The 26,116-nt window shown below is 40.4% G+C and overlaps 2 protein-coding genes across 16 annotated transcripts in view; one reads left to right on the top strand and one right to left on the bottom strand.

Moving 5' to 3' along the window:
- Nucleotides 1-2,966, bottom strand: part of R3HDM1 (R3H domain containing 1) — a 77,138-nt gene extending 74,172 nt beyond the window's left edge. For 12 of the 13 annotated variants that reach the window (XM_017836325.1, XM_017836327.1, XM_017836332.1 and 9 more), the window contains exon 1: nucleotides 2,855-2,966. The gene's annotated coding sequence lies outside the window, so the exon portion shown is untranslated. Of the gene's footprint in view, nucleotides 1-2,515; nucleotides 2,534-2,854 lie in introns of those variants that run through there. The other variant, XM_017836326.1, reaches the window with a different exon arrangement.
- Nucleotides 2,967-3,720: 754 nt separating this feature from the next.
- Nucleotides 3,721-26,116, top strand: part of ZRANB3 (zinc finger RANBP2-type containing 3) — a 43,556-nt gene continuing 21,160 nt past the window's right edge. For 2 of the 3 annotated variants that reach the window (XM_017836307.1, XM_017836306.1), the window contains exons 1-4: nucleotides 3,721-4,042; nucleotides 9,836-9,991; nucleotides 23,006-23,024; nucleotides 25,588-25,766. In XM_017836307.1, the coding sequence (XP_017691796.1) occupies nucleotides 9,843-9,991; nucleotides 23,006-23,024; nucleotides 25,588-25,766 (347 nt within the window). In that variant the 5' untranslated portion in view covers nucleotides 3,721-4,042; nucleotides 9,836-9,842. Of the gene's footprint in view, nucleotides 4,043-9,835; nucleotides 9,992-10,415; nucleotides 10,511-23,005; nucleotides 23,025-25,587; nucleotides 25,767-26,116 lie in introns of those variants that run through there. The other variant, XM_017836308.1, reaches the window with a different exon arrangement.

Genomic DNA, 26,116 nt, shown 5'->3' with positions numbered 1-26,116 from the left:
ATCATAATCTGTTGTTGACTTATGATCTCCTAGAAATAGAGCTTTCCAACACCACCTTCAAAAATCTCTTAACGTTGTTGCACAGCACATCAGTCCATCACCTCAAAGAAAAGTCAACGAAGAAACAGAAAGAAACACATAATACCTACTTTAATGGGCTTGCAAAGATGCTTCCCATCATCCAGAGTGAGCACCACATTAAGGCATTCTCAGAGATCCCCCTTGCCTAAAGAATTCGATGTGAATGACCTTAATTATCCAGGTCTTTCCATCACTAAAAGGAGCAGTTTGGAATGCAGTCGTCAACAAAAGCCCCTGGGTCATTCCTATCTGGCCATTAGCAGGTGGGATGGACCCGGGAAAGCTGCCACTAAGAGCCTGACCGGGCTCCCAACACTTCTGCAGTCCTTGAGCCCAGCGGTGCCAGGATTACAGGATACTCTCCCACTCCTATGGAAAGCTCCTCAGCTGTCACACCCCTGAATTACAGCACTTTGTATTTACCGGCTGCTTCTTAACTCTGCTCGTACCTATGAAATAAGAACTCGAGTGTGCCGAAAAATTTCAGAACCAATACACTTCAGCTAATCAGGCCATCCAAAGCTGTTGCTATTTTTATGCAGATGGTAAAAGTTAGAGCACTGAGTTGTTCAGCTCACCAAAACTGAGCCGTGCTGTCAATAGATATTAAAATATGTTTATAAAAATGCACTGCATGCTACATTGCAGCCAAGTCAAAGTTTATACTGATCCCATTACCTGACAACTCACTCGCTGGGAACACGGTGTCAGAAGGCCCATTTTCCCCAGAGTCCCCGGAAATGCAACTGTATCAACTACTTTTAAAAGCCTGGAATACAGCACCTTGAAACTTTAAACATAGAATTGTATTTAAAAAAATACGGCGCTACATCTCTTAAAGTCAAATTAACTCTGAGGAGAAGTAAATGTGGGAAAATGGTGATACAAAGACAGGGACTTGAATTAAAAGAGGCTGCTGCAGCAAAGTGATAGCACCTTTCAACTGAAAGAACCCAAAACTGTGGAATTTGTGTGTTATACTCAGAGCTGTGCCTAAAGCACCTGACCTAGGAACGGTGTGAAGCAGTTTCACAGACAGACTTTAAGCAAGAAATATAAAATAAGTAAGACTACGATGTAAGGCAAATATATTGAAATTTGACAAGAAATGAAAACCAAAAACTTAACATAAGCTAAAAGAAGAAAAAAAGACATAGCCAGAATTATGCTTAAGAGGAGAAAGAGCAAAGTAGTAGTAGCAGTCTCCTCAAATTTTCCTTTATTCCTCTTAACAGAGACACAAAATTTAAAATATAAACAGAGGACCACTGCAACAGATTAGAGTGACTGACCCTTCCCAAATCTTTACAAAATATTTTCTGGAAAACTGCTACCAAACCTAACCCAGTACACTGCACACCCTTCAGTAATACTGGTATTTAGTCAATCCTAAGAAAAGTGGTAGTTGATCTTGATAGCAAAATACAGTCTGTAAAATAAAAAATGACTGAGCAATGCAGTCACAAGTACTACATTTTTCACCTTCCAAGATTTAAAGACACGAGTGTTGACATTATCTTTACCACTGGGACTTCTCTAAATTGAGGAGTACAATCTATAAATTCCTAGAAAAAACTCAACCACTTGACATCACAGTACTTGCTGTGGAACAAATGCTTAATATTAAGTGCATGCCAATGTTATAATTTCTAACAAGCCAACGGAAGACTGCCAAAGAAAAAAAATCACGTTTCCACTGCCATTTGTTTCTCCTGAATAGCAAATTGTTTGAATATTTTGAAAAATAATTTCAGAACTTCATTGTTGCTTTCACTTCGATAGTAAATACATACTCCTAATCTAACATTCACAAGACATGCTGCCCTGTAGGATTGCTCCTTAATGTTCAGGCAAAAAAAGCAAGGTCTCAAAGACATTACTCCTTGTAGAAGACAAGACATGAAAAAGCAACGCCGTTAAAATCTGCAGGTTAATATCTCAATGCAAAAAGGCCAATGTAAGACACTGCAAGGGAAAAAACCCGACACATTCCCTGTTCTGCAATGGGGCACACAAGCTCTCTCCAGCTTCAGGTTAACGAGAAAGAGGCATCAAAATTAAGAATTAAGACTATTAACAAACCCACCCCAAAAAACCAGACACTGTGGTAGGTTAGACCATCTGGCCATGCTCCCTAAGCGAAGTGTGCACCACTCTTTTGAGGGTTTTTTTTCCATCACCTTCCTAATCCAGCTTTCTACAGACATCACACAAATCCACCAACATGTAGGTTGTGTGCAAATCTCTTAAGGTGAATAATCTGAATAATTCTTAGGCTCCATGCAAGAAACAGCGATGCCTCGCTCCTTTTTCTGTCTCAGCCCGTCTTCCTCATAAAGCGAAACCATCCAGTGCTGAAAACTCATTTTAAAAACGTTATTAAGAGATGGCAAAAACCCAGCCTGTGACGTAGTTTGCTCCCGAGTCCACTCACACTTTGGATTATAACATGGTAGATACATCCACACGCAGCATTGCCCAACATGCAGCAGAAATAAAAAAAAATTAATAAATAAATAAAATAATAAATCCATAATGCACGACCAGCGCTGTGTGCCGCTCCCCGGCCAGCCCTGGCTATATTAGGGCAGGGGAAGGGCCGGGCTGGCCCCGCCGGACCGCGACCCCCGCCCGGGCCGCGCCCCCGCTCCCTCAGCGCTGCCCCCGCTCTGCGCACTGCGGCCGCGGCCCCCCCGCCCTCGCTCCCTCCCTCAGCGCACCGCGACCCCCGCCCGCGGCAGCGCCTTCTCCGGCGGCCCCGCGGGCTCCTCACCGGGCCGGAGCGCTCCTTTCCCGGCCCCTTCCCTGCTCCCTCCCGGGCCGCGGCGCCCGGCGGGCGGCTCCTCTCCTCACACACGCGGGGCGCCGATCGCAGCGCCGAGCGCCGCCCGGGTTCCTCCTGCTGCTGCCGCTGCTGCCGCGGCGGGGAGAGGGACCCCGCCCCCGGCGGCAGCCGCCGCCAATGGCCGCGAGGAACGCCGATGATGGGCAGCGGCGCGGACCAATGAGCGGCGCGCCGCCCTCCCCCGGCCCTGCCGCGGAGTGGTGCCGCTCGGCGCTGACGCGAGGGAGAGCCCGCCCGGAGCGCAATGACCAATGGAAGGGCTCCGCCGCCTTGACGGACAGTCTGGAAAACCAATGAGAAGCGCGCACCGGCACCGCAAGGCCCGCCCGCTGCGCGCCGCTGATGGCCGCGGCCGGACGGGGCGATCCCGCCGCTGTGGCGGCGTGGGGTCCTTGTGCTCCTCGCGCCCTCCGGCCCGGCCGCTCCCCCTTCACCCGCGTCCTTCCCCTCTCGCCGGGTGTGCGGTGTATTCTGAGCAGCAGCGCCCTGACCCCGCCAGGTGCCCCCGCCAGCCGCCCCCGCCAGCCCTCCCGCACCGCGGCGGGGCAGGCTGGGAGCTGTAGTCGGGTCTTGCCCTCTCCCCTTCTCGCCCTGCTGGCGCCTCGCCCCGGCTCTCACCACTCTTACCTACGCCGAGAGCCGGCGGGGTGAGCCCCGTCCAGCCCGGCCCTCAGCGCTATCCCCGCTCCCCCTTCCCGCCACCCCGCTCCCTCAGCCCGCCCGCGCTCCTCCAATCCCGGCGGGACAGCGGCCGGGGCGAGGCAACGCCGGGCGAGAGTACGATTTTTAACTCGTTCGCGGGGAAGCGGGGTGGGGGAAGGGGAGAAGGGATGGGGAGGGCAGAAAAAAATAAGGAAAAGCGGTTCCCGGGCCCCAAAACGCTTCCCGTCCGTGACCCCCCGGCCGTGCGTCACTTCCCGGCGGCCGTTCGAGCGCGGAGCCCGCGAGGTGAGGGGGGACGGGGCAGCTCCATCGGTGTCGCCAGCCAGGGACGAGCTGCCCGCTGACTCCTGTTCCAGCCCGTGCCTGTGCCAGGAGATCCCTCCGGTTGTGTTCTGGTGCTGCCGGTGCCGGCTCATCGCAGATAGTTCTGCGATTGCAGCTGCGGGGAGTTGCGTAAGTAAAATCAAAAAACTCGCCTCCAGGCAGGTGTTGAGGTGTCTTGTTTTCCTCAAGCCCTACACGCCGGCTTGTGGAAAAACTGTTCTGTGCTCTGCCTGATTTGCTTTTTAATGCTGTGTTCTATTGGCTCGGGTAGATGTTGGGTTCTTTATTATCCCGCTGGTGGCTCCTCAGGACAAGAAAGACAAGGAGCTGCTGGAGAGGGTCCAGCAGAGGCCACGAAGATGATGAGGGGTCTGGAGCATCTCTCTTATGAGGAGAGAGTGCAGGAGCTGGGTCTGTTTAGTCTGGAGAAGAGAAGGCCGAGAGACGATGTCATTAATACATATAAATATCCTAAACGTGGATGCCAAGAGAACAGTGCCAGACTCTTCAGTGGAGCCCAGTGACAGGATGAGGAGTAATGGCCATAAACTAAAACAAGAAGTTTCACCTCAACATGAGGAAGAACTTCTTGACATTGGCAGAGCACTGGGAGGTTGTGGAGTCTCCCTGTCTGGAGACATTCCAAACCGACCTGGATGTGTTCCTGTGTCACCTGCTCCAGGTGACCCTGCCTTGGCAGGGAGGTTTGACTGAATGATCTCCAAAAGTCCCTTCCAACCCTGACAATTCTATGATTAATCAGCCAAGGTCCCATGATGTTCTTTGAGCCTGGAATTCCCTATTAACTTTTACTGAACACAGTCACGGAGCAGTTAAGGCCATCAAGTGGAAATTTATGAAGCAAAACCCTTAATGGAAAGACTTGTTTGTTTTAAGCATCTGCTGCTGAGCTGCATTAGAAGGCTATACTTAGTGACCTATAAAAAAAAAAAGCAGTGGGCTTATATTATGTAATCAGCTTGTGTTGACAAACAGCTATTAGAAAACTTAAAATAGTCCTTGAAGTTGTCATCAGTCTTGCACCCAACTTTCCAACACAAACATGTCACCTGGGGTAATATCCTCAACAAGCTGGGTTTCAGTTGCTACCTCCAGAAGGATGATAGTCTATGGTGAAATGCAGTGTAGCAGTAGCAGTGACAGAAAGATTTCCAAGGTTGGTTTCTTTTTTTCAAATTTTATTTCATTTTACTAGTATTTGCATTGCCCTTATTCCTCAGTAGTTACTTACTTTTCCAGATCAGTTATGATTCTTTGAACGTAATAGAAGTTGGAGCACATTACTTGGAAATATTGCTGAAATTGTTTCTCTCGTGTGTGAACAGTCTACTTGCTTGAATTTAAAAAAAAAACATGTTTCAGGTTTCCTTAAAAGTTCAGGGGACATTCTCAAAAGTTTTCTTGGAAATTACAATTACTGCACAAATATGTCTATGAAACCTAGTCTCTTTTAATTTAGTATTGAAAAATGGTGTGAACTGGAGTGCATCGAATAGTCTATAGGTACATTGTTGTAGAGCCCCTTCAAAAGAACTTCAGCAGACTGGAAAGGTAAGACTCACCTTTACAAAACACATGGTGACTCATCAAATACTTGCATTTATCCTGGTGTTCACAAACCCTCCAGTTCATAATTTTTACTGGTTTTTATGCCCTATGAGTGAATCGTGTTGTAGGTCCATGAGTCTTCCTCATTCCTGCTTTTAGAAGCTGGGATCATTTACCACTAGCTAGTGCTGAGGTATGTAAGCAATTTTAGATAAATAGTTACTGGGTTTATCAATTCAGCTGTTTCATCCTTGATTTCCTTTAAAACACTGGAATAAATACAATACAGTTTGGGGTTTTTTAACTCATGAAACCTGTGCAGTTGAATGACCTCTCTGAGTGAAAAGCTGGGTCTCCACACCAAACCTTTTAGGTCTATTTTGTCTGGAAAAATGCGAGTTCCAGAGCTTGTGATCTAGAGGAATGAGAAGGGCGATAGGATGGATGTTACAACAAATTGGGGACACAGAAACAAATGAAATATTGTAGTTAAAGAATATATGCACTAGTCTTACTCTCTCCTCTGAGATCTTCCGAGACTGCAATGGGTAGAACAACAACAGATACAAATTGGTCTTCTGCTACACTGACTAGATTTTTTTTCAAAAGGTTATTTTTATTTTTTTACATTACCACAGTGCTGTCTGTAATTGACTGTCTCAAAACAAACCATAAATGACCACCACTGCCAAAGTCATTGTGTATGGTTTTATAATAGTCATTGTTCACCGCATGGAGTTCTCTAATTAATCACCTGGTCTATAATTATTCACCCAGTAATAAACTAAACAAAATTTTATACATATCTGGTAGCTAGTGCTTGCTGTGTTGCTGCCTTTCAAGATGGATCTCCAAAGTCAGTTTTAACCTTGTTAATGACTGATAGAGAAACATTTTTCCTGGTAGTATTGCTGTGTACTGATGACTAATATGTGCCTCCTCTAATTCAGATTTATGCTTCTAAAGCTGCATTGTTCCTATTCAGTGTCTCAGTGAAAGAATCTTGTCGTGAGCTCGTTCAACAGCAAGTTAATTGTGTTACCGTTTCATTCTCATATTGTCACTCACAACAAGCTATGGAGCAAAGCTGATCAGAAGGTGTATCATTATCTCTGCTTTTATAGAATAGAAAATTATCACAGAAAATGAGTCACAAATTTCCTTTGGAGGTGAATCACAGAACTGAGTGTTGAACAGGTTTGTTGGGTCCGCCAATCCTGCAGTGTTCGTGTTCAAGCTCGGCTCTCCAGAAATGTTTGATGTTTGTTTTTTCACCACCACTCTTGAAGTACCTTAATCAACTTTTAAAAGAATTAAATACTCTGTGGAAAATATTGTGATAGAACTATTGAAGGGATTATGGTTGCTTTCCCAACAGTTAGAGCTGAAACATTTCTGTTTGCTCAACTGAGAGCTAAAGTGGGTGTTTACTGGAGCTTTATAAGTTCTGTGAAATGCATCTCTTGGGCAAGCCAGAGGCTTTCCATCTCCTGTTAAAAAAAGTTCAGTGGTGGACATGCATCAGAGAGCCTTGGTGCTGATTACAGCACTTATATCTTCTGCTGAACGTTCCAGAGGCCCAGGGTACAAGAATATTGTTTCTTTAAAGATACATGAAAGATTCCACTTGTAAAAATGGGGAGGAAAAATTGCCATAGTCAATAATGCAGTTCCAACCAGATGGCACAGAATGCCTGGTTTGCGAAAGAAGTCTGGATTTCCTTTCTCTATAACTGGTTATTTCATTGACATTCAGAAGGTGACTCATCAAATAGTCACCATTTGTCTTTGGACAGGTTATGTTCCAGGTCTTCAGTCAGAGCTCTGCATCAGGAGTATGTGGAGCAGCACTGGGCTTGTCTCAGTAGTTTAGCACCTTGAGGGCACTCCTGATAGGAGTCTAGGGAAGAAAGGTCCTGCCTTTCTGCTGATAGTACCAGACTTACATGAGAACTGAGCTTTCTGTACCTTGATCCTGCTGTTGGAAGCACAACATCAGCCTCTCTCCAGCCTTGGAGTTCTTCCTGCTCTGTGAGTCGCTTGCACTCATCTGGTGAGGAACAGCAGGTGCTCAGACCCCTGAGGTCCATGTTTTTGAGAGCAGTGCTGTGACCATGTTTATACAGAAGTCCTGCAGTGTGTGCATACACACACCCCCCTAGCTGTGATTCCAGGTAGGATTGTTGCTTTCATACGTGAGCAATAACATTCCTAGGGCTTTATATGTGGGACAAAGGATACCTCTTCAAGAATATGGTTCTTAGAAAAGATTATCTAGCAGGTAAGTAATTTAACACAAAATAGAACAGAATCCACAGCAATGGTAAATACAACCCTTATGCCTCAAATTTGAGTGTTGATCAGTATTTAAATTTGAATTCACTCTGTTCTCTCACTGCCCAGCAGAATGGTACATCCAAGCAGCTGTGGTTACACACCCCTTCATTGCAGAAGTGGTAATAGATGCCCAAGAAGGAATGCAGGAATGAACTGGAAGTTCTCCAGTTCAATTCTTTCACAATGAGGATGTCATGGAACTTGCCTGTAGGCTCATGCACAGCACTTTCTTCACATTCCCCTGACTGTCTGTAATGCATATCTTGATAGACATGCCTGTAATTCATCCTATAACCAGAAAAAAAGCACTTATTCATTTTCTGTCTGCATGAATGTCATTAGTCTGGCTGGCAATGCTGGTGACAGATCTTTCAAAATCCTCATTTTTCGATGTTTCTGCAACAGTTAGTGGACTTCCAGAACATTCAGGTCCTGATCTTTTCCCTATCCTTCTCCCTTTTCCCACTGTTGTTAACAGTAGTGGGAGTTCCTTTTTATTTTTCTCCAGATGTGGCAAATTCCCGGTAACTTATATTTGCTGTGTTCTGTTCATTCCCTTTTAATTTGTATCTCCCTGATTTTAAGACTGTATTAAGTGTCTAACAAGACAGGACCTGGCTTACTGGGCCACATGTGAAGTGCAGAGCAGGGGGTCAGTGAATCCCACTCTGGAATCTCCACTCCACACCACGGGTGGGGGCTCCACGTGCTATGACCAAGCTGCCACTGGGAGAAGCTCTGTGGAGAGGGGTCTCTCAGGGACTGGGATCTCTCACTGATCTTGGAAAATGTCCAGTAACAACCCCTGTGCTCATCCCAGTGGAAGTTATTTCTCAGTTTTAGTCTAATGTGGGAGATGGAGCGTTGGGAAATAGAGTTGTGATAGAACAACCATTTGCAGTGTCCCCAGGTCTGTGTTACCCTGTAAGGAGTGTAAAACAGCAGGATCCTTAGTCCTGCAGGCCCTTGAAGAGAATGATCATTTAGCTCAGCACGTTTCTGCCTGTGAATGTAATGGCTCATCCCACACATTTTTTCTGACTTCTTTCGAGTTGCTTCAGAAATAAGTCAGGATCAAAAACCCCGAGTGTACCATGTTCAGGATTTTGCTCTCAAACCTGGAGATACTGTTAACAGTGTAGGAACTGTATTTTGGCTGATGTTCCTTGTTCCTATGGTGATCCAGCTCCTCACACAGGCTTTGAATCCAAAATAATTAGGTAATGTTTTGATGTAAAGGTTTCCCACTTTCTTCATGTTCGGTCAGTGCACTGCTGCTGAGCTTTATAACCTTTTGGTTGGTTGTTTAAAGTCTACTGAAGTTAAAAGAGAGTTAAAAATATTTCTTTTTCTACCCCTGTCCCTTGGACAAAAATGAACGAAGAATCTACATTTTTAATCTGAAGCACACTATGAGAATTTTTGTTGATTAGTTATGTGGTTCGATGTTTCTTTCTGAGGGAAATAAAATTCCTTACTGTTTTTTTTATTATTATTATTTTTTATTCTTTTTTCCCCCTTCCCCCAAAGTGGGTGTATTTTCCTCTTTTTTCTGATTTGATTATTAGAATTAAAAATTTTAAAGGACTGTTAGTTCCATCCTCAGAAGGTTAAATAGCCTATTTTTTTTCCTAGAACTCTTCTGAAAAATATTTGCTAAAAGAGTTCCATTTCAATGCCCATGAGCAAGCGCTATTTGAATGGCCAGTAACTTTCATTCATGAACAGGAAACTTCCTTACATAATGATTTCATATTTTAAAGGAAGTGATACATCCTGACCTCTTCATCTTAGAGTATTTTATTGGTACTGAGGTGGTGGACTCTTCCTCCAGCATGTGCATTATTTTGTGCTTTCCAGAGAGAATTCTCAAGAATTCTCGAGAAAAGTTGTGTGGATATTGAATATTTTGAGATGAAATGATTAGTATTGTTCCCTGAAGCTTTATTTTTTAATGCATTGCAGACCTGTCCTGCAGGTAAAGCATCTTTTTTTTTTTGTTTTCGTTTCCCTCAGGTTCAACATGAGTGCACTCCAGGAAACACCTACACTTGAAGCTTCTCATTCAGAAAATGTTGATGCTAAGCTGTCCTTTCTACCTGAAAGACTGAGAAAGAAGCTGCTTCCTTTTCAGGAAAAAGGCATCATATTTGCACTTCAAAGAAGTGGCAGGTAAAATCCTTTTTGTATCACATGCTAAAAATAATTATTTTAGGTAAAGAAATTAATTTTTATTTATTCAATACCAGCAGCTCTTAGCTGAGATATTACAGAAATCTTTCATAAACTAGAAGATAACCTGGTTTAAAATAAGGAGTTGTGGGTTTTTTTTCCACAGAGGATGAAAAATATTTAATAATGCATTCTGCAAATGAGAATTGTAGTACCAAAGTGATATCAACCTCCTCATGTAAAAGGAGGTTGATGTCAGCAGGACCACAATTTTTGTTATGTTAATAGAGAATTCTTAAAATAAGTTAATTCACATTCAGTTCTTAATGGTGTGGTAGAGCTGTTAAGGGAGTGACTGACAGATCCTGATGCATCTGTGTGTTAATTCTATTTTAAACTTGGTACCATTCTGGCATGTAACCAGGGTGTTCTGGAGCTCCCTGAGCTGCAGCAGCAGAGCAGAAGGAGCCCTGCAGAGAGCTCAGCAAGTGCAGCAGCTGATAGGAGAGGCATTCAACAGTTAAGAACCTGATAAATCCAAAAAAGTGGTTTGTGCAGCACAGGCTGGAAATATTTTGCTGAGTAAGAGCCAGTTACTGAGTTACACGGACAAAGAGGAGGGAGGGAAGTGCTACTTCCACATTTATAAAATTTAGGGAACGCAGGCAATTGCAACCTAAAGCCATGAAACTACTGTGTGCTGTTCTTTTGGAAAGTAATGGTGTTTGAGAGGACTGGCACAAGGGGAATTACAATGGAAGTGGTTGTAAAGATGGATGAAGTTAATTTCTGATCATTTTATCATCTCACTTAGAGCAAGAGGCTTAGGACCTAAATTTGAATATAATAAATGGAAAGCCCTTGGCTACCATGTCTCAGTTGATCCGATTTTAATAAAGGGAAGTGAAGTTTATAGAATATGCAATTGAGGTACATTTGCATATACAAATAGTGAAATAGCAGAAGGCATTAACATTGAAGAAACTATACCCATTTAATTAGTGTAGGCTAGTGGATGTGTTTGAAAGGGGCATTATCTTTTGCAGCCTATTATATAATGCAGAGGTTCCTCAGGAAGCAGCTTAACTGTAGGACTAGATCCATTTTAATCAGATATTTCTTGATTCTCTTTGTTGAAGAAGTAACAATTGCCTGCAATAAGTAATCTGAAAAAGTTTGGAATTAGGCTAATGACTCTGTCAAGGAGGGAATTATATTAGTTTCATTAGGGTTATGGGATTTATGTTTGTTTTCTTTTTTTCTCGAAGCCCTTCATTAACAAGACTTTTGCATAATATGGCCCTGATGGTTTTGATGTGGCCTGCATATGGAAATATGTTCATCATGATTGCAAGAAACCTCTTTCCTTGGCACACCAAATCCTGTGTTTTAGCTGGGTCAAACTGGGGCATTGTGTCCCCACTCTCAGCCAGCTTCTATCAGAATTAAAATGTATTAAGTCAAACTTTCCCAAGGAATGTTTTTCAATCTGTCCCTTGCTCATGCAGATCTATTTCTCTTTTTGTCCCAAAACAGAGAACAAAAGCCTCTGGTGCTTGCAGCTGAATTTTCTCATTAGTTTTTGAGCCCTTGGCTTACCCAAGTCTTTCCCTTTTGTGTACTCCATAATGATTTAAATCTTTTTTCAGTATCCCCAGGGGTATATTTTAGCAGGGTCTGGTGCTTTCCTGTAGAAGTGTCTTTTCTAGTTTTAAAAAATATATAAACACAGGTTTTGAAGTCAGCAATATGTGCATCTCAGCTCATCTCTCTTCTCTCCCCCAGGCTATGCCCTCCTTGCAGTCATCACTTAATCCAGGCTTTGCTGGAGTGGAAGGAAGCTGGTGTAGAGCAAGTGCTCTCCTGTAGGCTGAAGAGATTCAATTAATTAATCTTATCTTAGGTTAGACAAGCACCCAACCTGAAAAAGGAACTTATTATTGGAACAAACTTTTATTTCTTGCATGAAAGAGGCTGGGAGTGTACTATTAATTCCCTTATCTGTTCCCAGGGTATGAAATAAATACGCTGTTGTGGTTTGTGCTTTTGCTTCATTAGTAAATGAATCAAAGGCTTTTCCAGTAGGTGCTCCAAGGGCATCATCTGGACTGCCAGACACTGCCCAACCCTTTTCTAGGAATTGATAATTCTAGAGCCAACAAGGCAGTGTATGGTTCAACATATGCTAAGATACCTTTTACCTCACAAACATGCCATAAAGGTAAATAACTTCAGGGCTACTTACTCCTTCCTAGATTTTATTCTTCAGAAATGCACTTGGGAATGGCTACTTAGGGATGGATACAACATACAGTCTTTATTTATAACCTCAGACAGTAATCTGCAGAAAAGATGGGTGCACACAAATTATGTCCTTGAAGACTATTTTATTTCTATTATTCTTGTTCAGTAAAGATCTAAGTTACTTTTAAAACCAGCAATAATATGTATTTATTTATTTATATGTGCTTTGAACTGTCTCTTAAATAAAAAAAACCAGCAAACTTGTCCCTTCTAGGAACATAAACTCTTAGCAATGGGCTTAGGAAATCCTGAGGAGTCAGCACGTGTTGGTGAAGAGGAGGTGGCAGTGTCCGAGCTCAGTACTCTGGAAAAGTGGTAGAAGCTTGGGCAAAATACCCAAGTTACAGAGATACATGGGCAAATGATTGATAGCACTGATAAGGATTGTATTCAACCTCCTTTGAGCTCACATCTCTCTTTGAATACTATTGATTTTTACTGCTGCTGTTCACTGATGTAGCACTTGGAGACTCACAATCTCTTTTTACCATGTTTTCTTGTTTTGTATCCTCTCTTTACAGAAGTGTGGGACATCTGTCTCGTAATACAAACACTTTGTTCTCCTGACTGCACTATAAAAGTCAGAGGTGTGCTGTTTGGAAGTTAGTCCTCGTGCTCCTGGGTGCCATGTGTTCACCATATCACTAAAGGCCTTATCAGGCTTCGTCATAAAAGCTGTCAGCATGGCATCTGCAAACATCATTATTTAGTATTGCTTGCCTAGTTGATGGTATCTGCAAAAGATGCCTTCAGACACACAGATATCTTTCCTCCTAGACATGCTGGCAGAACAATTTGTTTAAGCTGTCTTGCTTGTGGATGCAAAAGAGGATTTGGAGATATTTACCAGCCACGAAAATGAGCTTTTCAATTGTAACTGTGTGCTCAAACTGTTTTACTGGGGTAATCTTGTTTCCTCTTTAAGTTTTAGAGGTAGTACATTAACATATATTCTGGAAAGTGATTTTTAGTTTCCCATGCATGCTGGCTCAATGTTGTTTATTGAGTACAGACACAGTAAAAAAGGTAAATGACCATGGATGGCAGTATCAGGATATGCAGAGTTCATATCTGGTGTTAAGTTTTAATGAAAGGGTTTTAATGAAAGCATATTGGTTTTGTTAGGCAGTCCCTTTCTAGAGTAAGAAAAAGTTGTGTAGTGTTTAATATTGCTTTTGGTAGTAGGATACAGAGGACCATTGTGACAGAGAATGATTAGAGAATGAAGTGTCAGTGTCCTCTATTAAAATATCAAATCAGTTGCCTGCACTTCAAAATAGTACATTTTTTCCCACTGAGTGTGTCTCTGATCTCTAGCAGGCTACACAGGAGAAACACATAGTTAGTTATTTGTTAATTAGAACAAACTTTTACTTCAAAGACTTTATCAGTCTTTGTAGAAATTAATTCCCCCCTCCCACCCTCAGAGTAGACCAAAAAAACCCAGAGGTTCAAATCAAAATTTCCTCAAACCTTATGAACACAGGAAGGTTCTTCACTGCTAATGTAGGGCACACATAGTCTGCTGAGGTTTTAGTAGTTGAACCATAGAAATGTAGCTCTTGGGCAGGAGAAATAGAAATGTTTAGAATTCCCAGGCACATCCTATTGTAGGGCCAGGAATTTCTGATATGTGATATTTAAATTCTTGGGTGAATTTCTACACAAATTTCTTCAGCTTTCTAGGGTGTATTAGTCATTGAGTAGTATGAAAGGTTTAATTTCCACTTGAGTTGGGTGTCTAAGGGAGTCATAGATTTTGGAAGCTGATACAGGAAGAGAAAATACATTCAGTCCCTGCACTTCCGTGCACATTTTAGTTTGTGCTGGAGCAGTAGGGCCTTTTGTCTTACACTTTTATTTAACTATTTTTCACTTTCACTGTTATTTTTGTCATTATTACTGAGTTTGCTTCTGATTTTTATATTGTCTATTAATCTTTCTTTGTCCTTCTGTACAATGCCATTGTTGCTTTCTGTCTTGTGTTGCCCTTTTAAGTTACCAAGGCTTTTGTTTCACTTTGCTTTTATCTTTACCATTTTCCATCCAAGATTACTGATTGTTTTGCTTTTTCAGTGTGTTTCTTTTCTTCAGTTTCTTATCTTTGATAGTAGGTATGAATAAGAAAATAGATTTGTCTTCCTTCCATTTTCATTTTGAAGCACTAAGCCCAGTTCCATGTCCATGTATCTGTTACTGTCTGATTTTTCTGTCCTTTGTTTGAAAGGTCACAGGTTGCTGCAAGTCGATGTTGTGATTAAATGCAAGAGCAGCTGCTTTTTGCCATTATCTAAATTTCTTTTTGGTTTCTTTAGAATCAGCTACATGGTTTAAAGGAACACCTCTAAAAATATTTTATTTTTATAGGCTACAGGCTACTGTTGAATTTTTCCCCAGTGCTATTTATTAGTATTTCTCTCCTGGGAGACATGTCATAGTTATTTTCAGTGGAATTTTACTTTACTGTTTTCATCTATTGTAAGTCCTCACAACACTAGTTTCTATTAGTTTACTTAAATGTGCTAGTTTAATTTAAACAAGAAGCACACAATTTCATTTATACAGTGAAAACATTACCCATCAATTTCTAAACAAAGAAAAATGTAACAGAAATGGTTGGCACAGAGAGTTAGTATTTAATGGAGCTGTAGGTGTTTTATAATTCTCAGTGTATTATCACTATTTATACTGATAATGGTATTTATACTGATAATTACCAGTATTTATACTGATAATTACCAGTATTTATACTGATAGTTACCAGTATTTAGGGAGAACATTTATATATATAATATATATATATTATAAGAAGAATTTTTCTTCAACTTTTATTCATATTGGGCCATTTTGTGCTCAATAAGTTGCTGAAAATCTTAGTGAGCATTCTGGCTATTTCCTTAATAGCACATGACAGTGAGTATTTATCATTCTTACATGCTGCAGGGAAGGATGTAGAACTGGTGTCAGTACCAAACAGAACATCCTTCAATGACTCCAAACTTTGTGGTATCATTGTTGGGGAGACTGGAGTTAATTTGAATTTTTGTTATTAAACTCATGACCAATTTGATCTTAAGATGGAGAACTCAGAGTTCAGCATGAAGAAGATAAATTCACAGACAAGATGAAGTTAATCATCTTTTCTTTTGGAAAATCTACGTATTCTTTTTGGTTTTGCCACACTGATGTAGACAGAAGCCAAATTAATTAAATTTGCATGTTAGAAAATGAAATTCCCCTCACATTTGGGTTTTTTTTTTAGTCATGTCTAGGAATATTTCTTTGAATGTTTTATTTTTATTTTAATTTGTACTTGGTAGCTTGCAGCATCAAGTGCCATCAACAAGTGTCTCCATTATTTGAAAATCTTCAGGTCAGAGAGAACTGGGAATAAAAATAAAATTGTAACTTTATGTGATTTCTGTCTCTAGTTCTAGTAATTTGTGGTTAGGTAGCCTGAGAGAGAGATTTGAAACAAGGCACAAGTCTTTGCTAGAATAAGAAAGAAATCTTCTTTTATTCCAATATATTCAGCAACCCAGATATATAAAACTATTATAATTTTGTGATAAATGAGTTCTTGAACCCTGCATAGTAACAGGTGAGCAGTTGTTTCCAGTATTAGAAAACAAGACACAGAAGTAACCCCTGGGGAAAGAGAATGGAATGGCTGCTTATTGAATTTGTAGAGGATCAAACAGTTGATATATTCCAGCTCTGAGTGTCCTGTGTTTTTAACGAAAGATGTCTCTTTTTCTTTAAGAGGTTTGTAATGTTTCAGAGAACATTTCACATCTGAGAAGTGCTAAAGAAGGGAGAGAAGATTAAATGAAGCTGCTGGCTCACAGAATGAGGTTCAGATGCAGGAAGTATGAATGAGAGACTGAGCCAAGTTCTGCAGAGCTCTCATAGCCAGGGAAGCTTGTTTGGAAGTGATGCTGGAGGAACTGGGGAAGCAATTCAGATGGGACAAAAAATGCATTGTCAGTAAGTGAATGTAGAATATAATTCAGGAGAGGAACTGTGTGGGGTTAAAAAAATAGGACTTAAGAACATAGAAAAAGCAATGGTAGTAATCTAAGTATTTGCCTGGGCTTAAATGTGGACTTGTAGCAGTAGGAGTAGAGTAGAAAATACAGATTTTCAAAATACAGGGCACAATTTGTTAGAATGGAAGAGGAGAACCAAGAGAGATAGAGACAAGTGCAGGTAATAGGGTGCCAGCAAGTGATGGAGAGAGGGGGAAGGGGAGATGAATTTCCTGTTAGTTGTGTGCACTGGAAGTTTGCAGAGTGAGAATCCACGAGGAAAGGTCAGAGTGGTCAACTAAAAGCATCAGGGAGAGGGAAGAATGGGACTGATCAGGTTGGAGTGTGTGAGACAAGTGGCTTTAATGCAAGTGAGAAGAAGTAAAGTCTTAAACAAGTATGAGTCACTTCTGACTGACTTAATGGAAGTTGGAAGAAGAGGAATAACATAAGCAGAAGGAAAAACTACCCCAAGGGTGACTGGGTAAGCAATTTAATTCCACATGTTCTCTGATGGCTTTGGGTTGTGTTGACGGGGGGACAAGTTGGAGTAGAGGAGATAAATCAACGTAGGAAAGATCAGCAGAACTGCTTAGTTCAGAGATATATGTCAGAAAAGAAGTGGCATATTCTGTCAACAGCTGAATGGATAGTTGTTTTGAAGTATTTGGAATGTATAAAAGTAATTTGAAGGATTGCTATGGAAGAGGAACCAAGTGTAGGAGAAAACACTGGTCTTAAGAGCTTGGGGTACTGGAGAAAAAAAAGACACTGACTCTGGGAACTGTGAGAGGCTAGTGATGAGACATTTTTCTAGATAATTCTTTTCCCTATTGTGTGATTCAGCTGAGTTTACAGGAGAAAGATGTGAAGAGAGTACTTCTGCAGCTCTTCCAGTGCAGATAAATGCAGAGGGAGAGTCACTTAGGAATGCAGAGGTCATTGGGAAAATCATGACAAGTACTCAAATTTCATGGAAAGTCTGCATACTAGAGAAGACCTGCTGCTCACAGGTATTTCAGTCATGCCAGGTAACAGCAAGGTTAAGTTTGCAGGATTATCAGGAGTTGACATTCGTTGATGTTATTCCAACTGTTCCAATTAAGTGAAGTCAGTTTTCCTTGCACCGAGTCAGCTGGAGAACCAATTTGGCTCTGCAGCCAGTGACTGAATAGGTGAAGAGTTTTCACTAGCACTGTTTGGTGTCTCCTTGACTGGAGTTTTCCTCCGTTAACAGTTCAGCTAATATAACCTAAAAACTTCTTGGTGTGTCTGAGCTTAACCTTCAAGTTGACCACTCTGATATGTGCTATTCCAGACATCTCTGTCAAACCTAAAATACTAGAATATGTGGTCTGAGAGCTTTCAAATGTTAATAAAGCACTTTGGGTGGGTTTTTCAGTCACGTGTTGAGGAGTGTTGGAGGAAAACACAAGACAAGCACAACCATTCTCCTCTACGCTCCTTTTGAGAACCACCAGCACTGCAGATGTGGCAATTTAGTGCATCTTATGTTAAATAAAAGGTCATTTCTTTATTGTTTAGGGGTTTTTAAAATAGTGTAGTTCAGTAGCAAGGGTACAGCCTATCTTACATCTCCTGGAGCACTATTTTTGGTGAAACAACCTTGATGATTTCTGCAAGGAAGTCAGCTCTTGGTTGCAGTTTTGGGGCTGTGCTGTGATTACTGACACACAAATGGAACGCCTGCTTGCGCAGTTTTATATAAAAATGTTCTAAGTTCAGATTCCTTAAATAACCCTGGGATAAGATGTTAGTGTTAAAGTGTTGGCCTGTGAGTAGGAGGCAAATTATATGTTGTAGCGTTATATAAAACTGACTCACATGAGTAGGTGAGAATCCCAAGAATATCAGGACACCCACACTGGTGAAAGAAAGACGTGAGCTTCCTCTGTACAACATGTTCCAAAGCCTGCATTAACAAAAAACAGCTTTCATTGGCTTCAGTAGTAACAAAATTTTTCAGTGTTTTAAAAAATTAAGTGCTACTGCTTGGAGTGTTTGCCTTGGAAAATGCGTTTAAAAGGAAGGAGTTTGTTCTGACAAAGCTACCTGCAGTTCTAACTACTGTTTTTTCTGGATAAATAGGTGTTGAAAATCAGTCAAGAAGTTAAATTATACCCACAAGCAGGCAATAGGTGTATTGGATTGCTGTGCCCCTTTGGCTTTTAGTCCTCCATATGAAGAAGCACAACTGTCTAGTTTAGAAAGGATATGAGTGCAAAAGATTCCTGTAGTTACAAGAAACCTTTATCACCAACCGTATGATTTAGTGGGATCCTTGGTTATACAGACCTTATACTTGTGCTAGTGTGGTGTTAGTCGATATTCCTTCAAGAGCAAAGTTCAAAATGAGATTCTTTCTCTTTACGAAGATCCCTTGCTGAAGTAGCCATAATTAATATAAGAGACTTTGCCTGTATTCTTTGCTTGGTTAATAGTGCTGACATTTCAAAAAGAGTGACCTGAATGTAACCCAGACGCACAGAAATAGAAATGACTTTCATTTAAACATTTGTTCTTCCCTGAAACTCATTTTATGAAACTCTTTGAGCGTTACCCTCTCTCTGATGGAGTCTATTTTTGTGTGCCTATATGGCATATGCCACAGGAGCTTAACCTCAGTTTCCTCCTGCTTCTCCAATGAGCTCATCTGCATAAAATTTTCAAGATCTGTTTCTCCTTCTGCTTTGCAAAGTTGATTCCAATCTTCTTCACATCAACACAACCAGGAGCTTTTCCTGGGCTCTTTGAGGTTTGAGAAATTACTCTTTTTGTCCTTCCAGAGACAGAACTTTACTGATGAGAGCTTTCAGAGGACTCAGGTTTGGGTTTCTTTCTTAGTTCCTTCACCTGTTTTATGCTTACTTCTGGTTTCTCTCCAGGGTTTGGCAGTAAAAATCTGTAAATGCACCTTTGCTTGGTGCTCAATACCTTTACAAGACTGTTCTGTGACAATCTGGTTCTGACTCATGCAGTTTTGTGCGGTCCCTTAAATTAAGGGATTCTCTACATTTAGAAGAAATCTTCACACACAGCGATGGGGTTTGTGTGTAACCTCAGGCACTTGCATTTGTTCTGTTCAGGGTGGGGATCAGCAGCAGGGTTTTGGAGCTCTGTGCACCTGAGGTGAACCAGCACACAGACCTTGCACTCTGCATGAGTGTTCACTTACCAGCGTACTGCCTGTGGCTCCAGTTTGAATTTTAAAGGAAAATATAGTTTTATTTTGGAGATAATACATCTCAAAATGAAAGGACTATTAAATCCTAGTAGAGACCAAACTATGGTTCCCTTCTGTTTATGCAAGATACTCCTGTCCTGTGTCCTGTGTCCATTGCTGACCCTACAACTGCAGAATGGTTGTGAATAGTAGGAAGCAGTGCATCCCAATGAGATCCTGGTGCTTTCTGCTAGGAAAAAATAGTAGATTTCCTTGATGAATGGACAGAGATTCAAGTAAAAGCCACAGGATTCGCTCTGAAGAAGGGAAACCTTTGAAAATGAAATGGGAACGAATCTGAAAGAATTTGCCATTGACTGTGGTGCTTTTTGCAGGGTTGGGCTTTGCTGCTGAGAGTAAGTGCAACTGAGACATCTAAAATGCTTTTTTTCCATGCTTTTCTGAAACTTTTGCCCATGTGGGCTGAGCTTATAACAGGATATGAATGTGTGTATCATAGCTCTGATTTATATTCTTGGATGGAGCTATTATTAAGGTGTCATATGAACAGATGGGACATGAATGATGAAGCTCAGATTGGGTAACTACCAGTTGAGAGGAAATGACTAATTGAACTTCAGAGAACAAGAAGTCTGTCTTCCTGCAGTCAAAATATGCGAAACAAAAATACATATTTGTCCCTTCAGTGTAGCTGAAGGTCTGTTTCTTCTGCTTTGACAGCACGGAACCTTTCTGTCCATGCTGGCAGCTTGTCTGACTGCAATAATATAGATTGTACTGAGGGTTGGTTTAAATAGAGGCTGCGTATTTCTAAGATTATGTAAAATATTGCTTTTTAACAGCTTAATGCAATTATTAGACACCTTGTGAGTTCTGTGAGATGTGGGCTCTGATGATGAGCAAGTTTTTTACATTTCAAATCTAATTGTTGTGATTATAAACTGGGAACACTTGATGATTTCCCTCACGGTAATATAAGCTGTTTGTCATTGCCCTAGAATCAAATGGAAAAAATCTGGACTTAGCTTTTGCAACTACATTAAGCATCTTTGGGATTCTTATTTTTGAGCTGTGAAAGCTACACGAGATGAATGCTCTAAAATGCATTATGTCATAAAATAAATCGAATATCCTCCATTTCCATTTCCACTTACATTAGTTTTATTAACTTCTGGCTGTATCATAAACTCAACCCGGTGGGCCATGTCAAAATTTTATCAAGTGTGAGTGTCAATAATGTTAATTAATTGGCATAAATTAGCAGTTTAAAAACCGTAGCACTTCAGGAATTCGACTGTGAAGAGTGTGGATCAAGCAGTGATTCATGTTGCTAAGTGTATCATAACAGAGGGCTTGACACCTTCAGATACTTTAACTGGAGCTTTAAAAAGTTTTGCTGCTGCTACATAAGTTTCACTTCAGACATGTTAAGTGGAAGTTAATAACCATGAAGACAGAAGATACTCTGTAGCACCAAAGGTTTTATGGGTGCAGTCTGAAAATGAGGCCAGAAAGAAAACCAGAACAATTTCTTAGTCGCCAGCAGATACTCAAGTCATCAAAGCTTAAGTGGCTACAGATCACCCTAATGAAAAAATCTAGTTTTATGGGAAAAAAAATCTGTGCCTGTGGTTGACCTAATTCTAAAGCTTTTTGTTTTATTTGCTATTCAGCTTCTAATTGTCAGAGTGATTTTTAAATCGCTCTGAATTTCTTCATTGTAGCCAGTTATCCTGAAATTGAAACAGGAGGGTCCAAATAATTCCCATGTGCCAAAGAACAGTGCAATAGGATCTTGTGTATTCTCACTTCGATTTGTGTGTCTGAACTGGCATAATTAACATTACATTATTTATGCAATTCTACTGAAATTTAAGTTGATGTGCTGAGAAATCCTGTATTTGTCAGCACAAGTTGGCAAGGAACATTTGTGTTCCTGTCCTTACAACAGATGCTACTTAGTTATTGCTGTATTTGTACTTTTGCTCTGATATCCTTATATTAAATAATTTTTATTGAAGAAGTTCTGTGGTTTATTCTTGAGGTGCCTCTGCTCTGTGTCTAACTGTTGTGGTCTCACTCATTTTCTGCGTTTGTGTAAGAAGTACAACTGCAACAGTAGGTTATTGTGAATTCCAATTGACTTCAGGCCTCAAACTGTTTTTAAAAAACATGATTAATGTACTGAAAGCACATTAATGTTGTTGGCCTCAAAGAATCTGCAGAAAGAAAGACTCATTTTGTAAACTTCAGCTTAAGCAATTAACAATGAGTATTTAATGGAAAAAAAATCAGTCGGAGCAAAACCTGCCATTTTAAAATTAGAATTGTGTCTTAGTTGTCTGCAAGTAAATGTCTTTGCCCAGCTGCAAATCACAGGCCTTAACGCCCCAGACTCAGGAGTTGCCACTAAAAATAGTTCTCTTCCTGCTTTTTTTCCCTTTGGAAATCTGCAGACTCTGGGGGCTTTTTCTTGTTGTGTTTTCTTCCTTTGTTTTCATTGCTCCATCTCCAACAGCTGGGGGGGAGGGGGTTGCAAAGCAATTGCAAATACATAGTTTGTTGTTTATAAAGAATTGAGTTGTGGAAGAATTAATTTTTAATTCATTTTTTTACCTCAGTTGAAAGAAATTGGGGAAATGGGTAGACACTGGAATTTACACTGGCAGACAGAGGGTACACATAGAATCACAGAATGGTTTGGATTGGGAGGGACCTTAAAGATCATCAAGTTCCAGGATGATGAAGAAGCTTTCATGGGCTAGAAACATTTAAGGTCCCTAGAGCCTCTTTGAGTTAAAAATGTACATAATAAACTAAATAACTTAAAACACCTTTTGAGAAATTCATATCAAAATGGCATTTCATGTTTAGAAAATGTAAATTTACAGAATTTACCAGTTTAGGCTGGAGACTTGGAATTGTCTTTGTCTTTGCGTGGAGTAGTTACCAAGTGACTCCAAAATGGGCAAAAAATCAAATTCATTTTCTAATACTTTAGCTGGTACAATTGGTGGGGGAGAGGGAGTGTCTGCTTCTATTTTCAAACAAATGTGACAGCTCTGGAAAGCAGATTTTTAAAATCAGTCTGACATATAAATAATCCTTAATCATGAAGCAGCAAAAGCACTGTTGTTTCTGAAAGACAAAACAACCCTGAAGATGCACTTCCTGCCTTGAAAATGTCTCCTAAGATTACAATTAATGTGTCATTAGACCTAAGCAGCAATTGCAAGTTCTCCAATAATGCTCACAAATTGAATGTACATTTCTAGAACAATTGGCATCCTTTCAAATTCAGACCAAATTCACTTTTTTTAGTTGACACCTGGAGGAGTGAAGTCACCTTTTTTCCTTTCATTGGTTCTGCAAATTCACAACTTAAATTTATAGGAATCCATTTGTAAGTATTGTTTTATTTGTTATATTTAGTATTAATTTCTGCTTTCCCCCCCTCTCTTTTCATTTCTTTTCCAGGTGTATGATTGCTGATGAGGTAAGTGATGTTCCTGTTCCTCTAGCACCATTTTGTGTTAACATTCTTCATACAGAGGTGACTTTTTGTGTTTGAGAGATGTGGGCAGAAAGGCTGGTAATGAAAGCAGCCTAATTCCTGTGATAGTCAGCAGATATTCTGGAAATACCTAACTGAGGAAAAAATTGAATCCTGACATGAGTTTAAAAGAATGTTTGAGAAAACTTAGGAAGTTCCTTTTAGCTGCATTTAGGTGGGTTAAATCTCTTGAATTCTTAAATCTTAAAAACTTTAATTCAGGTGATTTCTTTTAAGCACTTTATAATTGCATTCTTAATGGACTAGTGGACATTCCTGGTCCAAAGAGATTTTTAACAGATATGGTTTCCAAAGATGAATTTTCTTAAACTGACTGATCAAGTGGTTGATAGTGAAATTCATTGCTTCCATACGTTTGAAAATTCACATTGTATTCCGTAGTAGGGAAATCTGAGTCCAGCATTTCTTCCCACAGATAAAACATTTTTGTAATAATGCTCTTGCTCTGTCATCAGTGTAAAACCTTTCTGAAAGAGTGGTAATATTTGGGGATTGATATAGTCTCCCTATTCTAATTTGGGTTTTCTTGGCACACCAGGAGGGAGAGAGAGATGGATTACTGGGATTTAAGCATCTCCTCATACTAGAAAAATCTCATTACAACTGGAGATAAACTGGCATAGAATGTGAAATTTCTGCAAACCGTGAAGAATACAAAAGTATTCAGGGGAAGAGAAAAGGGAAGCTTGGGGAAAATCAAAATACCAGCAGTATATTTGTTTATTAAAAAAAAAAATTCTTATTTCCCTCCTTGAATGAGAAAATGAGCTCTGTGTAATTATGTGAGCAATAAAAAGTCCTGCAAGATATATTTATTGCAAAGTAAATAATGTATATTTTGTAATGACAATAGGTCTGGCACTGGAGGAGGTATTGAGCAGTGGGATATCCTGAGCTTTTTGACTGTCTCTAAAATAAGAGAATGTTGGGGAAAGAAAAAATCAGTATTGTGAGTTTGTATACAAAGAGAAGCTATGTATGAAAACTGGAGATCTTAGAATTACTGTACATATACCTGCATTGTGTAACTATGTAAAGGTTAAAGTAATATAATAAGAGTGTTTTTGAGAGGTATTCTAAAAATACATTTCCATTCTTCCCTGCAGTGAGGACAGATGTTTTTCCCTCAAAATTTCAGCTTTTTTTGTGTCATCCATTTCCATGATGGAGAAAAGATAAGTTTAAATCAAAAAACAAGGCCATAATATATGGTTATGGGTGCACTGATGCCAAGAGCCCTGCTTTTACTCCTTGCTCCTTTCAGCTCAGTTTTCTGGATCATCACCAGGGGCTGGGCAGTCTGAGTTAGGGAGACAACTGTGGCAACAAAATAAAAATTAATGTTATTTTGTTGGTTTTTTTTCTTTCGCTGGGATTTGTTTTCAGCTGGCCTGAGAACTCCTGATGACACAAGGGGAACTTTCAGGAAAATTTTAATGAAAACTTGGCAATTTTGAACAAAAACTTAGTATCGTAGCAGCTCTGATTATTTTTATTTCTAGTGATAGTAGAAAGATTCATTATGTTTTCTTCTATACCTGGGAAATCCCTCCATTATATCATTACATCAGTCCACTTAAACTCAATACTGAGATGAGAGTTGTTGTTTTGTGTCTCTGCTGTGAGCAGCTGGACAGGAGCAAATGAACTCCAATATCCACTGGACTCTGTGGAAAACCTGCACAGAGTATTTTAAGGCCAGTCTCTGCTTTGGTGTTTAACAGGAGTCTGTAACTATCTCTTGCCATGTGAACAAACCCCTAAATTCTGGATATTATATTCATCTGTTGCTGTCTGTGGTCGTAACTCACGGACAGCGTTCCTACCGTGACAGTATGAGCCAAGTACTTTCTTGTTATACACATATATTGAATCTTTACCCTTCACCTTGTCTGTAAACGTGAATTCTGACTGTGTGGACTTCCCACTCTGTGTTCCAGACCAAAGAGAACCCATTAGCTCTGGTGAATGAGAGCAGTCGTTCCTTTTTGTTGACCTACTGGTTCAAAACCAGAGTTGTTCACACAGACCCTTGTTTGTTCTCCAGTTGCCTCTGCAACTAAGAACAAAGTTGTTTTTATGTTACAAAGGCATCCTATATTCTTCTTTCCTTTGCATAATCTTTAAAAAAATGGGTTTTGTACCTTAACATGTTAAAGAGTTTGATCTCTTTTGGTCTATACTATTAAGAACCTGAAGTGAAAATCTTCTGAAAAGAATGGAAATACTTCTTTTGGCTTTAATAAGCAAACCAGATATAACAAATGTATTAATCCATTTTAACAGAAACATCTTGTTTCATGAAGGATGATCTGTGGTGGCAAGTGATAATTAAACAGGTGATTAATTAAACTATGTGATGAGCTCTTTGACTTGGTTTCCTTTAGCTGGCTCTGTCTTTGCAAATTCTTTTTAGCTCTTCTGAGTGGAAGATGCTTTCTGAGCTGAGACTTCTGTGTGTAATCTTGTTCTTTTCTTTTCCCAGATGGGGCTGGGTAAAACCATTCAAGCAATTGCCATTTCATATTACTACAAAAATGAATGGCCTCTCCTGATTGTGGTGCCTTCCTCTCTGAGATACCCTTGGGTTGATGAGATGGAGAAGTGGATTCCAGAGCTCTCTCCAGACGACATTACCATCATCCAGAACAAAACTGATGTCGGGTGAGTAAAACTGGTTATTCTTCTGTGGAAAGCCTTGTTCTCTACCCCCTGCTCAAGGAGGGCCACCCTCTGGGATGTCAGATAAACCCCCTGGAATATCAGATATACCCTTTGGGATATCAGCCACTCCTCCCAGTTTTGTGTAATTTTTTTATAGCGGTTACTCATTTTCTTTGAAGTTGAGAGATCTGGTTTTTTGCAAAGTAGCAAGTGCTTGTCTTCTGGAAATTAGATGCCTTCAGTGTGTCTCAGATTGAACATACACAGTTATTTCTCAACTCTGATGAATTCATTAGCTTCTGTAAAACATTTTTTGAAAACTTCTGGTTACATTACAAAACGAGGAGGTA

This window comes from Lepidothrix coronata, unplaced genomic scaffold (genome assembly GCF_001604755.1).
Source record: "Lepidothrix coronata isolate B3197 unplaced genomic scaffold, Lepidothrix_coronata-1.0 Scaffold275, whole genome shotgun sequence".
NCBI classification, from domain to species: domain Eukaryota; kingdom Metazoa; phylum Chordata; class Aves; order Passeriformes; family Pipridae; genus Lepidothrix; species Lepidothrix coronata.
The sequence above is the reverse complement of the archived record's forward strand: the minus strand, read 5'-3'. Positions and strand labels throughout refer to the sequence as shown.